Source organism: Trachinotus anak, unplaced genomic scaffold (genome assembly GCF_046630095.1).
Source record: "Trachinotus anak isolate AG129_WGS33_773 ecotype Australia unplaced genomic scaffold, CSIRO_AGI_Tana_v1 ptg000012l, whole genome shotgun sequence".
Classification (NCBI taxonomy): Eukaryota; Metazoa; Chordata; class Actinopteri; order Carangiformes; family Carangidae; genus Trachinotus; species Trachinotus anak.
The window spans coordinates 5,690,737-5,707,690 of NW_027273863.1; the positions used below are offsets into that span (position 1 = coordinate 5,690,737).

At 42.7% G+C, this 16,954-nt stretch overlaps 1 protein-coding gene and 1 long non-coding RNA gene across 9 annotated transcripts in view; one reads left to right on the plus strand and one right to left on the minus strand.

The window, feature by feature from the left end:
- The window catches only part of rnf220a (ring finger protein 220a), a 310,863-nt gene that overhangs the window by 256,416 nt on the left and 37,493 nt on the right, over nt 1–16,954 (plus strand). For all 8 annotated transcript variants that reach the window (XR_011692828.1, XM_071490481.1, XM_071490478.1 and 5 more), the window contains 3 exons: nt 3,995–4,124; nt 11,788–11,836; nt 15,571–15,666. Coding sequence is in view for 7 of the 8 variants with exons in the window: in XM_071490481.1 (XP_071346582.1) it covers nt 3,995–4,124; nt 11,788–11,836; nt 15,571–15,666 (275 nt within the window). In the remaining variant the exon portion in view is untranslated. The remainder of the gene's footprint in view (nt 1–3,994; nt 4,125–11,787; nt 11,837–15,570; nt 15,667–16,954) is intronic.
- LOC139628628 (uncharacterized) lies at nt 3,943–6,318 on the minus strand. The gene is made up of 3 exons (XR_011692829.1): nt 5,538–6,318; nt 5,360–5,441; nt 3,943–4,071 (listed from the first exon to the last, which is right to left on the minus strand). It is a non-coding gene; the product is annotated as an uncharacterized lncRNA (long non-coding RNA).

A 16,954-nucleotide genomic window follows, 5' to 3' on the forward strand; every position in this document is an offset into this window, starting at 1 on the left:
TTAAAAATAATAATAATAAATGATAAAGTGAGAATAATGATTATGGAAACTCCATAGTAGCTTCTATTATATTACTATAACAAAACTCTTTAGTGGTGTACACCTTCAGAATAGATTATTCTGATTCAATCACACACTCATGAGAAAAGGACACTTCATATTAAAATCATTTCCCACATCCTCCTTCTTTTTGTTGGCTCCCGTTCAGTTTATTTCAGGTTTTCAGCATCGTGTCACATAGATGATACATAAGAGACTTGTTGCTGGAAAATTTGTGATTCTCATATAAATTCCCTCGACACATTCAGACAGCGACTGTACACCAGGAAGGAGCGTCGCTGTGGATTGAGTTAGACCGGCCGAGCCGCACGTGTCGGCAGCTGGTAAATAAATCAGACAGAAGATGCAAAAAGTCAGTGGATATGCTTCCTGCCAGCTGGGTGCCATATTGTTCTGTGACATGAACAAAAAACCAGTGAGCGCCATTAACTGGATCAGGTGACAGGGATGAAAGGGAGGGAAGTCGGTGGCAATAAAGACAGAGAGGGCTGGGTTAAAGAAAGAGGGAGACAGGGTCTGGAGAGGAAAAAGGGGGAAATCAGGATGGAGGGAGTAAGGGAGAGTGAGGTAGAAAAAGACGGCTGTAGGGAGAGAGAAGGAAAGGAAAGTCAGAGAAAGGGAGATGAGACGATCCATCTTGGCACATTAGGGGGGATCAGGCCGACACTCCATCATGGCTGTCAGAGAGATGCACACCTCCTCTCTCCTCTCCTCCATCCGTGCATCCATCCATCCCTCGTTGGCTCCGCCAGCTGGCATTCACTGAGGGATCTCAGCACTAAAAAGTCCTGTCAGGCCTATTTCCTTGTTATTGTCCAGCCCCCTCCTCACCTCCATCCTCTTCCCCCACCTGCTCCGACTCCGGTGCCTTCCCTCTGCTCCCCGAGATTAAACGGACCCTTGTCGTGCCGCAGGGTGTGTGTGTGTGTGTGTGTGTGTGTGTGTGTGTGTGTGTGTTTGAGCTGTGAAGTCCAGAGCAGGACTGTGTGTGTGTGTGTGTGTGTGTGTGTGTGTGTTGCCCCGACATTAATCATCTTTAAGGCGCTGACAAGCCCGATGTGCGACATCACATCAACACACACACTCACACCCTTCTCCCCCTTTCCCCCTGTCCTCCTCTTCTTCTTCTCTCTCCTCCTCCCCTGGATTTATCTGTTCGTCCACCTCTCCCCATCACTCACTTCCCTCAGGGAGCGTTTGACAAAGAGGGGGGAGAATAGAGGGAGAGAAGGAAAGAAAAGGGAGAGATGTGAAAGAAGGGATGAAGAAAGAATGACAGTAAAAGGGTGAGACAGAGACATGGATGAGAGAAAAGACAAATTAAAGGCAATGATGAAAAGTAAAAGTTTTGACACAAGTCTTTTAATTTAGCTTTTGATTACAAATTCTGAAGGACTTGATTTGTAACAACTACTTTGTTATAATAAGTTAATTAGTCATAATGTTTCACATGCTGGATAATGACTGTAATTATTATGAAGAAATCTGAACGGGCGACTGGTTAGCTAAGTGTCAGTAGGCCTTATCACCCAATATATATAGATAATCAAATTCATATATATTCTACACATGTATATTCTATTCTATTTTATTGCATGGGTATTGATTTTCCACCTGTTCCATCATGTCAGAGCCAGGAGCCTATAATTTGTGTGTGTGCAGTATGTGTCTGCAGTGAACAGCGTGTTTGTGGAGCCTAAATTGTGAAACACCTGAGTTTAAATCATTTCACAGAATACACCACCCCCCAACTTAAGTGTTTCCTGTTGTTGATTCTTGCCATTCTTTTGTCACACCCATGCATTTACATTTCGTTATCTTCAATCTGTTGCCAGTGGAAATAAAAGTCATACATCCATCCAGAAAATTTCACAATTCAAAAGAAAATCACTTTGCAGTGAAAAGCAAAAAAAAAAAAAAAAAAAAGCAAGTGTGCACTTGCTTAAAAAAAGTGATATTACAAAAGCCTAAAAATAATCAAGCGGAGGCATGTTTGTATACATGCCTCTGTGTGTGTGTGTGTGTGTCCATGTCCTCCAGGTGTGTGTGTTTGCCTGTGGAATAGAAAGAGCCCCATCAGCGGCAGACAGGGATTGGATCTCTCTTTGTTTGCTGTGGCGGATGGTGACAGCTTCAGCATGACTCAAATTATCTTGTCAAAGCAATAAAGGGGGTTGGGGGGGGGGGTAGAGAAAAAGAGATGGAGAAACAAGGAGAGAAGGGGAAATTTACCAAAGGGAGGAGCAGTGGAGGAGACAATAAGGCAGAGAAGAAGAGAAGGAGAGAAAGGAGATGGGGAACATAGATGAACAGAGAGATGAGAGGATGGAAAGAAAGAAAGAAAGAAAGAAAGAAAGAAAGAAAGAAAGGCGAACAATGAAATAATGAAAGAAGAGATGGGAGGTAGATGAAAGAGGAGGAGAAAGAAATCAAACAAATAAATGGGTGGTAGGGAGCAGAAAATTAGAAATGGATGAGGCTGGAGAGAAAGCGCGTGAGAGGGATAGGTGAAGAAAAAGAAAAAAGAGGTAGAGAAACAGGGGCAGAGAGAGAGAGAGAGTAATCGATTACCTATTTTTCAAAGTCACTTAACGTGTCCAGTGCTGTGGGCTCTGGTAAGTAGCAGTGCAGGAGAAATGGGAGGCTGGTATGCACACACACGCTCGGAGAAAGAGAGAGAGGGAGGGGGGGTGGTGACGTGTGTGGCATTTTGTGTGTGTGTGTGTGTGTGTGTGTGTGTGTAGGTGTGTGTGTGTTTTCCCCACTAGTTGTCTCTTGATGAGTCCTCTTGCAGGAAACTGTTCTGACAGACCAATATGTGAGCAAGGATACATGTCTCCAGAGGGTTGTGTGTGCATGTGTATGTATATGTGCGTGCACGTAAAAGAGAGAAACACCAAAGACAAGACAGATAGGGAGTCCCCTTATACCTGGTCCTCCTGTTGCCGTGGTGACAAGCAGTCTAAACAGGATATCCTGGCTGAGGTGGAGCCTATTGTTCATGGCCTAAAAAAAGCCCATTTGATTGGCTAAATACAGGAAATTCAGGAAGTGTCCTCCAACATTAAGCACTGAGACACTTTCAATAGATGATATTTTTAGCCTTTGCAGACTCAAAGGTAAACTTGAAGAAGTAGGATGTACGACACTGTACACACACTTACGCACACACAGACACAAAAGGCTGTTTTGCTAAATGCACACTTAACAATGCGCGCACCGTCCACACATACCCCCCGAGAAACACAATGACACACAGACACACACGTACAGGTGGGCCCCACCCTGTGCCCTGCTGATCAAGGACAATGAAGTGAGGTAGTGTTGGCAATCTCTATACAGCATTATCTCATCTGGCTGACGATTCTTTAAATCTGCTTTGACCTGGAACAAACGTTACACAATGGAGACCGTACACTACTCTATTCCCCTTTGTGTGTGTGTGTGTGTGTGTGTGTGTGTGTGTGATGCAGAATTATACTGCACATGCACTTCCACTTGCCTCCACAAATACACAGTGTTTACTTGAGTGATCTTGATGCTGACTTTTTAACCTCATTGTCTTGATTTTTAACCTGGGAATAAATGTGTTTCTATTTAAAGACCAGCACAGACAAAAACACAAACTCAATTTGATTTGTCATGGGGAAACTACTTGGACAATGTGTTGAAGCCTCTGTGCAGAAGATATCCAATAACTGGAGTAATCTTTGTCATTCATTTATTTAGCCTATCTGTGTCGAACTAGTGACATTTTTTGAACAGATTAACCAGACAAAAAGTGAAATCTGATCGTTAGCCGTCACTTGAGATTCGTTTCAGACTTGTGCTGATGCCGTATGTAGACGTAATCCAAATATAATGTGTCTGAAAACAAGAAATGTTTCATGTCTCGTACATGTGCTGATGTTTCTCTCTTTGTCTTTGTCTCCAGGTAAAAAGAAGATGTCCCTGTACGACAGCCAGGCTCCAGTGTGTCCCATCTGCCAGGTGCTGCTCAGGCCCGGAGAGCTACAGGAACACATGGAGACAGAGATAGAGAGGCTAGCTAGCATATGCCTCAGGTAGGCCTCAAACACATCTCCCTCGTTCTCTGCCAAACACTCACACACGGTTCACTTTAAGTTCAATCACAACTGATGACGAACTGAGCTAACTAGCCGAGCCAGCAAACCAGATAAAACATGTAAGTAGTTTACTGGTGGTTAAATGACTTCTGAAAGAAGCTAGCTTGTTTTTCCCGCTAAGCTAAGCTAAGCTGAACATAGTTGTACAAACTTTCTTTTATGCAAAGAAAACAAACCATTAGTTTTCTCCTGTATCTCCAAAAGTATATTGCGGTATACCTTTAATATTTTTCTGAATGTCAAAAAAAGTCTGATTAGTTATTTTAACATATATCATCATTAATTCGACTCAAGTGACATTATCTGGATGCTAATGTAGCAGGAAAGGTAAACAGGATTTCCAGGGCTCATAAAGGTGAATATTTTTCAGGCGTACAGTAAAAGCTGAGCTTTAACTCAGCTTTTATGTCAGGCTCAGTGACCCATATTTTTTCGAAGCAGAGATTTTGGCGCCATAAATCTGCATAAAAGGCAGAGGCATGCCATCAACGTAGCGCTAAGTGTTTCCTACAGGGATTCGGATTCAAACCTGTGACCCGAGGTTCACTGCCGCCCCCTTCTTCTCCCCGTGGCAGTTGCACGAGCTGTTTTACGGTGGATAAATCAACTGCAAGCCCTTTTAACGATGGGACACAACCATTAGGATCCATATTTCACCTTGACCACGCGTCTGGCTGCGTATGTGTGTGTGTTTGTGTACACAGGCGTGTGGCCTGTGTGTGGGTGTGTTGGTGCGTGACCCAGTGTCCACCTCAGCGGCCCAGCTTTATGATAGTCCCCATTAACCTGGAGGAACAGGGCAACAGATAGCGTCACCCCACATGAAAATCATACTTCGTTTACCCCTGTTTACCCCTCCTCCTGTCTGTGCACGGGTCCTCCGGATTTCTACCTTCTTCATCTCCTTTCCTGCCTTCCTGTTCTTTCTCCTTTGTTTCTCCTCCCTGTTCTCTCTTATCTTTTAGTTTCCTTCTTTGTTTTTATAAACACTTCTTCTCATTTTCTCCTCTTCACAACTGTACATGTGTCTCACCAAACTATCTTTTCACACAGTCCTCTCTATCTTCTTCCAACCCGATCCTGTCACTTCATCATTACCTGCCTTAACCTTGTTTCTAGAAGCTGTAAGCTAATATTTAAGCAGTTATACCCCCTCACATCAAACCACTGACCTGATTGTGCTCAGGAGTGAGTGGGTCAACATATCGTTCTTGGCTTCATGAGGAGGAAAGGATGTACGTAGAGACAGGTAGACTGTTAGGGAGGAAGCCTATATTAATAATGAAGAAAGCTATTGTTACAAATGTGCCTGTGATCCTGAAGTCAAAAACCAATCAAGAGAATCGCGACCTGAAAACCGACAGGTCAGGGCGCAGAACACATGGGCTCAAAAGCCCTGAGCAGTGAGTCCTCGGATCCACTCCTTGCCGGCTGGTCTTTTTGCTGCATGTAATTCCCCTACTCTCCCAACATTTCCTGTTTTCCTGTCCCGTCACTGCCACTATCTGATAAAGGCATAAAATGCTCAAAAAATAACTTGAGGGAAAAGGAAAGGAAGGAAAGAAAAGTTATTAAAGGACAGAAAGTGTTTACAGAAAAGCAAATATAGAGAAGTAAATGAGATGAAGAACAGAACTGAAAAATAATATTTGACAAAAAGAGTCTCATCACAAGTTACACTTAGAGCTTTCAGCCACATTACATGGCCTTCATCGGTGGAGAGAGTTTGCTCAGTTGTCATGGCAATAGTTTAGTTCCCTTATGTCATGATAACAGTTAAACTATCGGCTAACTCCATCCATTAATGAAGACAATGGCATGTGGCTCCGGAAAAAGTCACTGGATCTTAAGATTAGAATTTCAAGCTTGAATAGAATAGAATAGAGTAGAATAGAAATTGCAGGAAGCATCAGTCATCCATCATTGTGTGATATGGTGTGTGTGCTTTAATAATTAATAAAGGTTAGTGGTCTGCCCTTCCCTCTGTGGGTCTGAGAGTGTCCATAAGCCTGGGGAAGCTTGAAACCCACATACATGCACACATACACTCAGACACATGCTCACACACACACGGTTATTTAAGGAAACAGCGTCATCCCTGGGTGAGATGGGATGGTGGCCAAAGTCACGGCTGGCTGATTTAGCCACTCGCCATTAACCCATCGTACACATACGCACACCGTGAGGAGAAAAAAAGAAGACGAGAGAGGAGGGAGACACGAGGGATGCAACTGGCACAATTTCAAGATATTTTCAGAGAAATTGTCCTTTACACACACACAAACACACACACACACACACACAAAAGTGAGGACTGACCAAAATGTTCTCACTCTGTTAGTAAAATACTTTTTTTGGTCCTTACTATGTAGCAAGTACAAGTACACACACACACACACACACACACAAAATGTCTCAGTATCACTTTGTGTGTTTGTGCGTGTTTGGGGGAATGTGAGCAGGAGATGAAATGAAGGCAGAAAGCGTGTGTGTCCGTGTGAGTTATATTGCAAGAGCAGCCTCGTTCTGTACCTCAGACTCACACACGCACGCACGCACGCACGCACGCACACACACACACACACACACACACACACACATGGTCTCTCCCTCTCCCGCTCTCTGGCACTCTGCATGGAAGCAGCCATCATTGAAAGTGACAGTGGGAATTTGGTCCAATTTGTAGTAAATCTGCCTTTAATGACGACCAGCACTTGCTGAATGAAAGAGCTGTGGGTATGGAGACGAAGGTGCGCGTTTGAGTATCCTGGTGTGAAAAGTGTGTGTCTGCCTGCTCTCCTCTGTAGATATCTGTCCTTCTGTGGGTTTGTTTGTTTTCCATTTCTTCTCCTCTCTTCCCTGCTCTGTTCTTCCTGCATGTGTGTGTGTGTGTGTTTGATTACAACTGCCAGCCTGTCCTCTCTTGTGACTGTGAGCCCTGTCACTTGTTCATGGGCCACAGCTTCTCACGTATGGACATGGAAATCACACGCACACACATAGAGTTGAGCAAATGGAAATCTATCATGCCCTGCACATGTCAGGTGGCTCAGGGGGGCAAAGTAATCTACATACCCCATCACCCCTCCTCTTCATATCCCCACTCCTCTTCTTCTTCTTCTTCTTCTTCTTCTTCTTCTTCTTCTTCTTCTTCTTCTTCTTCTTCTTCTTCTTCTTCCTCCTCCTCCTCCTCCTCCTCCTCCTCCTCCTCCTCCTCCATAATCAATTTGCCTCCACCAGAGGAGCCCCCACCTCTCTAGCAGACAACACAAAAAGGCAAAAAGCAATCAGCATCTTGAGGTTAGCACCATCCCTGCATTCCTCCTTCTATCTATTCCACCCAACTGCCACTGACAAAAGACCTCTCTCCCTCTCTCTCTCTCTCTGGTGGGAGGGGCAGAGGGCCCTGCCAGCTGTCAGTCAAACCTGGTCTGTTTCTACTTGTGTAAGATTGATGTGGTTGTAATCAGGTTTGGGGAGGGTGGACAGTTTTGCTGAATGGTTTTGCTTTAAATTCCTGATCAACCCAATGCAAACTAATGCTGTACTGACAATTCACATGGGAGACTGGTCCAGATAAAATGTCAGTGATATGATCTGGCAGTTTTGGAGCTTCTTTCATTTACTTAAATAGTAGAATCATGTCAAATTTGATGTGTAATGTCTCAACACAACATCAGACAATGAGCAGTAATTACAAGGAAATCTCTAAGATCAGTCGTCATATTCAAAGGATTTTTTGGAATAGAAAAAAAATGTGTTAACATCTTAAACAAAGCGTATGATGGTTCTTCAGGTATTGTGAGTAATGCAAAGTTGTATAGATTCATCTTCACAACTTTATACGTCAACCAGCCACTACACTGACAACTCAACATTAATATCGAAATACTCTCTGCATGTATGAAATATGAATTAAACTAGCTTTAGAATGCATTACAAGCTAAGTGCATGGGGTTTGAAAAACGTGGGTGTTTACTGGCAGTGAGCGGCTCACAGAAGTTTATATGTCTCACCCACTGCTGTTTTTCTTAATCTGCCTCTTGCAAGTCCCTCAACCTAAACGATAATTATGTAATACTAAATCACTGCAGTGTCCCTTTACATAGCAACATCGCAGGTAAAGTTGAATATTTGACTAATTTCAGCTTTTGCTTTGGGTTGAGAAGGTGATAAATGTAATATATGAAGTTGTTGTGTACTACTGCATTCATATATGGTGTGTAGTTACACTGTTTTCATGTTGTCCATCACCCCCACGATTCATTACACAACAGTTGAATGACACAAGCATATTTTTCAGCAGACTAAAATCATGCCCTAATTATAAATACATGATTTTTAATTAGTTATGGTCTGTGATCTCCTGATGCTTTAGTCAGTGAACACAAAGTCCAGCTGATCCCTTGTGCCTATTCTGCATGGCTACTTCCTGTTTATGATGTCACAGGTTCTTGCCCCTCCTTTAGGTTAAGCCAGTTCAGAGCAGGGTCCTGCATTACATGGTGGGGCAATGTGTTGTAGGATTTGTTTGAAGCAGCAACATGCCCTCACCTGTCTCCCCGTGTTCACACACACACCTTATTACCACAACACATTTTAAATTGCTCCATGTCCCATTCCTCCCTTCCTTCCTTTTCCTCCTGTCTGTCTGTGTGTTTGTTTCACTTTGTTGTGCTGCTCATTTCCACTCTCTTCTCCTTTCTTTGAAATGGCAGGCAGCTGGAATTTCCAGCCCCATAACCCTCGCCATCAAAAATTCATAGAACCGGGCAAACAGACGTGTGAAGCTGCGAGAAGAGGCGGGCGATGACACACACCAACTCTCCCATCACTCGCTCTCCTTCTTTCTCTCGTTTTCCGTCTTCTTTCATCTTCCCCTCGCTCGATCTCTTTCTTTATGTTGCCTGCTCTCCCTCCCTCGCCACATCGCTCTCTCTCACCTCACATTTCATCTCCTTCTACCTCTTTTCTTTCCCCCCTTTTCACTCTCCTTTCATCTCTCTATCACCCCCTCTGTCATTGTGGCAATTTTCTCCCATCGTGGCAGGCATGCGACTGCTGTCCTCTCTCTCTCTCTCTCTTCCTCTCTCTCCCTCTCCCTCCTTCTCTTGTCACTGTTTGACACCGTCAACAAGCAGGTAGAGGTGGCTGTTATTGTTGATGCCTCTGCAGAGGTTCCAGGTAATGAATAAAAGAGAGATAGAGGGAGAAGGAGAAAGAGATGACAGAGACAGAGATAGAAAAGGGGTAAGAGAGGTGTGTGTGTGTGTGTGTGTGTGTGTGTGTGTGTGTGTGTGTGTGTGTGTGTGTGTGTGTGTGTGTGTGTGTGGAGGGTGGGTGCTGTTGGCAGAATCCCCTGCATTACACGGCAGCTTGACTGTGTCACCCATGTTTATTCTCTTTGTTGGTGGAGGTGAGGCCCGCTGTTCAGCTTTCACACACACACACACACACACACACACACACACACACACACACACACACACACACACACACACACACACTTATACAGACAGGAGACACACAGGTACACACAGTAGCAAGAGATGCATATGCACAGCCACAGATACACACAGCCACAGATACACACAGAGCTCAGCAACAGTAATGACATGTTTCCACAGACAAGTTCACCATGAACAAAGGTTTTTAATACATGCAAACACAGGTAGATACTAATTCATACTAATTCATCTGAGAAGAAAAAAGAATCAGTCACATCAGTGCAACAATGAAGACTAATGAAAACTAATGGCAACTAGTAACTAATATTGATAATAACAATACGTTTTGTTTTAAAGCTGTGTAACAGATGCATTGAAATGATGTTTTTTATAATTTTATCAAAATTCTTCCCTTTTCTTATCCTCTATGGTATTTTTGATTCACTTGGGCGTGTATATTAAAAGAATATATGAAATCAAATTTGATTCAGGTGACTAGCTAACCAAGCCAGTCATATAAAACCATTAGCCCTTGACTGCTAGCTTCTACGTTGTAGCCTCTTACAGAGCAGATAGCAGCAGTGTTTGGTTTTTAGTTGGCAAAAAGTGTCGGCTGCTACTAGATTTCGAAATTAGTGTGGTTGTGGTCTGGTTCATTTATTTTTGTCTTTCATCCACCTGCACAGGTAGGGGCTGTTGTTGTGGAGGCTAACCATTCATTACAGCTTTCTGTCTCAACGCAGCTCTGAATCACAATTGTTTCCTGGTTTGAACATTCCCGCCAAATTTGGAGAATTTGATCAAATCCCATTGGTGATGATACCCAGCTCACATATTCTATTTCACTTGGAAATACATCCCATTTAGGAACAAAAGATTCAAAGGGCCTTTAAAGGGGTGCTCAAGCTATTAGATATCACGCCTCCAGCAACATGAAGGACTCACAAAAGACAGATTATGAAAAGAATAGGTAAAATTGAAGCACCGCTGCTTTGATTTTGAGGCCAAGATATCCTAAAATTTAGCCCCAAAGCCCCAAAAACTCTGGATCCTACATTTCCCATCATGCAGTTATTATCATTTCATTAGACTCTTTCTGCTTGGTAAAGAAAAATGACATGCAGTGCACATTATATCACAGGATGTGTACAGTACCTCATACATCCATCCCACATCCCATCATTTATTCCTTCTTCCTCTGTGCAGCTTTGCATTATATCACACTGCTCTTATATTTTCCTTGTCTTGCTCTTCTGCCTCTTTGTGCACGACTTTGTAAATTCTTCTCTCAGATAAGTGACATATAAATAAGGCTTCTTATTCTTATTATCCACCCATCCATCCATTGAAAAAGGAAATCCCCTGTTTCCCAAGCCATGCTGTCAGATTAGAGGTCACGCTCAATTCAGTTTCAGACACCATTCTTTCCCTGGTTTGCCACTGTGTGTCTGTCAGTCTGTGTGTGTGTGTGTGTGTGTGTGTGTGTGTGTGTGTGTGTGTGTGTGTGTGTGTGTCCAAGGAGGTCTAGAGTGCTAACAGGGTCTCAAAGCAAACATGACAACCCTGTCTCGCTTTGTCAACGTCAAGCCTGTCGTAACACTTGAAGAGGCTCGGAGAAATGTATCTCTGTGTTCGGGTGGAAGTCAGTGAGAGAGGGAAAGAGAGAGAGGCAGAGGCAGAAAGGGTGAAAGATGAACAAAGATGGAGAAAGAGAGAGAGAGAAGGGAGTAAAAGAGACAGAAAAAAGGGCGACTAAGGAAGAAATTAAAGGACAACACATCAATTTAGAGTGTGGTAAATGAGTAAATGAAAAGAATGAGACAGTAGAAGAGATCAGAGTAAAGTAACATGTGAATTGAATGTGTCTGTTTTGTTGGATTTTCCATCATCTCCAATCTAAAATGCTACACAATGGGTGGATGGATGGATGGATGGATGGAGAGTAAGACAGACTGGAAGACCAATGGATTAATGTGAATGAATGTGTGCAGAGCTCTGATGTTATGGATCTGGAAAACCCCTTTCAACTACAGACATTCTGTATATTGGTTCACACTATGAGAACAACAAGTGTGAGACATGTAACCAGATTAAACTGTGCACTGCATTATGTAATATAACCTCACTATATTCTATATTTTTCTTTTCTGCAGTAAGAACCCTTCATCCAAGGATGGAGCAACCACTCCAGGAACCCCTAAGGTGAGATCAACCACATTTCCTCATATAGTCTTTATTTGCAAACACGTAACATGACATCAGTGTGGGTTTTCATTCCAGTGGAAATCAACAATGTCCTTCATCTTCTTGCCTCTTTTTATCTCCACCTATATTTGCAATATAAGTACAAGTTTATTTGTACTTTGTGAAAAATGAAAAGAAAAATAACATCTGCCAATCAGAAGTGATCAGTAACATGGCCATACATCAAAACTGCTTTTATTAGCATTTATATAGTGCAAAAAAAAGAAAAGATTTGAAATAATTGAATGCAAATTGAAATGTGTGCATGTGTCCATCTATCTATGTTCTGACACTGATACTCTGTTCCTCTCTGCTGCACTAAGGGGAAATCATCTGTACTGTGGGTCTCTGTGTTATATCCTACACACACACACACACACACGCACAGAAGTACCAGTCTCCTGTGATCCAACAGGCAGCCGGGCCAAGAGGCACTGTACTGTGATTGTTCCAATTAGAGAGACAAAGAGAGAGACGCAGACAGACAGAGAAGGAAGAAAAAAAGAGAAGAAAAAAGAGACAGATAACGTCAAAGTGTAGGAAGACAGATTCATGAGTCCATCGAGGAGCATTCCCTTATAGCGTCTGCCTCCACTAACTCATCACTAGCTGCCATAGGAGACCCCTTTTAAGAGGAAAAGAAGACCTTTCCACATCTTTAACATGCTCTGTATAGTAGATTTAATGGAAAGGTCCAGCTCGCAATGCAGAGGACTGTGAATAAGCCGCAGGGCCTGTGGAAAGATGTGATAAGATAAAGGAAAAAGACTGAGAGGAAATAACTAGAATAAAGGCAGAGGGTGTTGTATCTTGTATAGACAGTAAAACCTTCTGATGCACATTTGTGGTGTTGGACATGATAGTATCCTGCATAAATAAACTGTAGATAAGCTTACATCATGTAAATGCACAGTAAATGAATTGTTAGGCACCACTTTATTCCTCCCCGCTATCAAGAACTGAGGTCCAAAATGAAGATTTTTGATATATGATATGAGAAAGTTTCATTGTAGAGACTTCATCCAATATGGCTGAGAACATGCAACTGAATGAGTCTATTGTTAAGACTTGTGTCAGTGTTTTCCGAAAGAACCCTGAAGTGATCGGGTGCTTCATCATTTCCATGTTTGTTTTTCAGTTCTAACTACAAAACCATGTGAAAGTCAGATGCCCCGCTGCAGGAAAAGTACATGTAACGTGCACATGAATGCCACATGAGAGTTGTAGTATAATTCAGGGGGATCCATTTTCATTCCCACAACACCTTTAGGTGCTGACCCAGGCTTAGAGCAGTGCTCACGGCGCTGTGGGTGGGCTTGTACTTGAGAAAGGCAGACAGAGCGAGGGTTGAGGGGTGAGCGCTGGCCTTCCTCTCTGACCGTGACTGCGCATCTCACCACTGTTGTTTAGTATTCAGCGGCAGGGCATGGAGAATGGAGAGGGCCAGTCTGAAGCACATGGGCCTGTTGTTGTCGTCTCCTCCCTGGTATGCACCACCCAACCGGAGATTAACCCCAACGCACCTCCTTATGGGGTGTTAGGCCCACTTGCTAAGCTAAGGTGATTGGGTTAGAGGAGAAACATGTGACATCTGTAAGGCTGCACACCCTTTGACACACACACACACACACACACACACCCCTGTTGGACAGAAGAGATTTAGACACATTCTCTCCTTTTTCTCTTTGCCTCTCTTTATGTGTTCTCTATTTTTTTGCACTTACAAAACTCTTTAGATTTAAAAATGTTACAATTTTCACAATGCAAATTCGCAAAACACACATTGCTTTAGAGTCTTTACAGTCAAATTTCCAGATAGAAATTCTGCACAGTGAGGGGGTAATCAAGTGATTCACCAGAATGTAGCTTTAAATGCAACCTTTTTGTAGCCAGTCTTTTTGCATGTTGCTTTGATTGGTTAGTTTAAAAGACCAAAAATTTTAATGGAAGATATTCATTTATAACGTAGAGTACCGTTAAATGTCATATTCTAATGATAAAACTTAAGCACATTCCCAGACGCCCCCAGGTAAATGATTCCTGACCTTTTTAAACCTGGGTAAAGGAGGAAAGAGAAGATCACACACACACACACACACACACACAGAGGCATAAAAGCACCATGCATAATGTCCAATTTACTGTGGCAGCACTGGAGGTTGGTCATTTCTCACATATTATTATTAGATTACTGCTGTCGAGCACTTAAGCCTCTGCTCTGCCCCTTTCCACTTGATTAATAGGAGACGACTGTAAATACAAATATTTCATAGCTGCCTTGTAAAAAAAGAATGCAGCAGCCCAGGCTCACATGAAAACACACACACACACGCACGCACACACACACACACACACACACACACACACACACACACACACACACTGTGTCAGGACTAAGCCTTGTAAAAAAGTGATATTGCCTCTCATTTCTGCTCCTGCTCTCTTTTTTATCTGCTTGCTTCTTGTTCACTTGAGGAATTCCCTGGATTGTCTTTGTCACAGAGTGGGTTAGAAGCTGGGATCATTTTATGTGTGTGTGTGTGTGTGTGTGTGTGTGTGTGTGTGTGTGTGTGTGTGTGTGTGTGTGTGTGTGTGTGTGCGTGCGTGTGTGTGTGTGCGCAGGGTGTTGTGAGACAGATTTATGGACAAGCAGTGTCCCGTAATGTCAGACAGTTACTCTCCTCCTTTTCAGATGTTTACCCTTCCTTCTCTTTCCTCCTCATCCCCTTCTTCCTCTTTTTTCAGTCTCTCGTTCTTCCCTAACTCCTCTTAATGTCCCATAAACATTAACTCTAATCAGTGGAAGGGATTTTATAGACAAAGTCAGGCAGGTTACAGTCATCATCAATGACGTGTCGCTCTCAGCATCTGTGGCAATAACACTCTTGAAATAGTCCAAGGGTAAAGATCCCCTATTATTCTTTTTTTTCATTTCTATGTAAGAGATCTGGTGTAATACAAAAATAAACTTAACATTTTAGAAATGTTATTAATTTCCTACACAAGATAAAAAAAATCCTTTCCTTTTTTTTTGTTGCGGTTCTTTCCAACATTTTACAATATGAACTAAGCTTTACATCGAGTACTTACACAGCAACTGACTTTTCAGCTGCTCTCATCTCTTGTGTCTGGTTCTGGACTGCAAAATGTTTTTACATGTTTTTTTTTGTTTTGTTTTTTTAACACAATGGTATCAGATCAGTTCTTGGTTTCGGTCAATACACAGGTTCCTGTACTGGGAAGGAAAAAATGATATCAGAACTTCTTCCTGTGCTTGAACTTAAACTTAAACTTCAAACTTTCAGCACCCGGCACACAAATGTTTTCCTCACAGCATTTAGCCATGTCTGCTTGGATCGTTGGGTCCGATGCAATAACATAAAAAGCCAGGGGACCTTATGGCCATGTTAAATCATTCAAATGATCTTATTGTCAAACTAAGCTGAGGTGTAACAAGCAGTCAACAGTGAAATTGTATCTGTTTTGTTCAGATCTACATTTCTTTGGAAACAGCATTACTCTTGCCTTGTCCATGTTTATTGATTGTTCCCATGCAGCAACTGTCATGCGAGGACAGGTGCAGGTGTAATCATTGCTGCAGGGGTGATAATATAACAAGATCATCTGCATATAGAAGACATTTTATTTATCTCTCTCTCTCTTTCTCTCTCTCTCACTCTCTCTCTCTCTAGTCGATGCTGTTGTCGGTGCACATCAAGCGTGAGGGAGAATCTCCCGTGGTCTCACCTCTGTCCTCTGAAGACGCCCACCACTCCGACAGATACCAGGTCATATGCTCGGACACACACACATACACACACACACACACACACACACACACACACACAGACACAGAGACACATGTAGCAGATGTAGTGTAGTATGAGGATACTAATTACCTGATATTATTATTATTTTGCTATTAAGAAACCAATAAATTATGCAAAACAGGAGTGTTTACCCCCTTAAGACTGTAATATTTTACTTTTTTTAAGTGTAAAGTTAAAGTAAAGTGAAAATGGCACCTTTTCAATGCTGCGTTTTTGGCTGTATTATCAACGTAGCAAATCATGAGACCAGAAATCCATAATGTACTGAATCAAACTGTGAATTTCCCTAATAATGACAGATGTGTAAGAGGACAGCAGGGGATGATGGTAGTCTTTCGTTTTTACGCTCTTTCAGCAGTTAAGTTGACCAACAGGCCAATCCTCCTTAAATCTGAGCTGTCTTTAAAGCCCTCCCTGACTGCTTTTATCTCTTATATTCATCAAAGTTTGTTCGGGTAATTCTTCTGGCCATGATGTATCTCTGGGTTAAGTGGGTTTCCCCCCTTACACCATAAAATAAGAACTATTAAGTCCATGCAGACATTACATCCATACGTTCAGGATGACACAGCTCATAAAGACCTTATAGCGATAAAGTAGATTTTCTCATTAAGTGAAACTGCTGAAATCACCTTATATTATACAAATGATTAAGTCAATGGTGACTCTTTTTACCACCCTGAAAATGAAGCATAATGGCAGTCTTTGCCACCTCCTCTCTGCCTGTCAGTGTGTCTTGGCACTCTTCTCCTCTCTGCCTCTTCCCATCTTCAAAAAACCTGACCTATCTGCAGCCATTCAGTGAGTGTATCATAATGATACGGTAGTAGTGGCGATGCATGGCAAGTGGGCCTATAACTCAAGTGCTGGTAGGGAGGGTGGAGGAGGGAAGAGAGGGAAGGAGTGAGGAGATAAATGGAGGGCCTGAACAGGAGGAGGAGGCCTGGCTGCTTGACGGCTCTCGCTGATGGACGATGGGCCGACAGTGAGAGGACTGAACTGCTGCCTACTCACTGTTGCCGTGTCAAAGAGAGGGCATCCATAACTGCAGCTGGGGATGCTTTAGTCAGCGCACAGCTAAATACATGCAGGCCTCTAGGTTTGGATCCCTGTAGACCTGAGGCATACGCTCTACGAGAGACAGGAGTGGAGAGGATGAAGAAATCTGACCTCATTTAATTTATTTCATAATGCTGTAATTTTAATGTCCCATTGCTTTTAATGACGCAAGGAATTTACCCCAGGT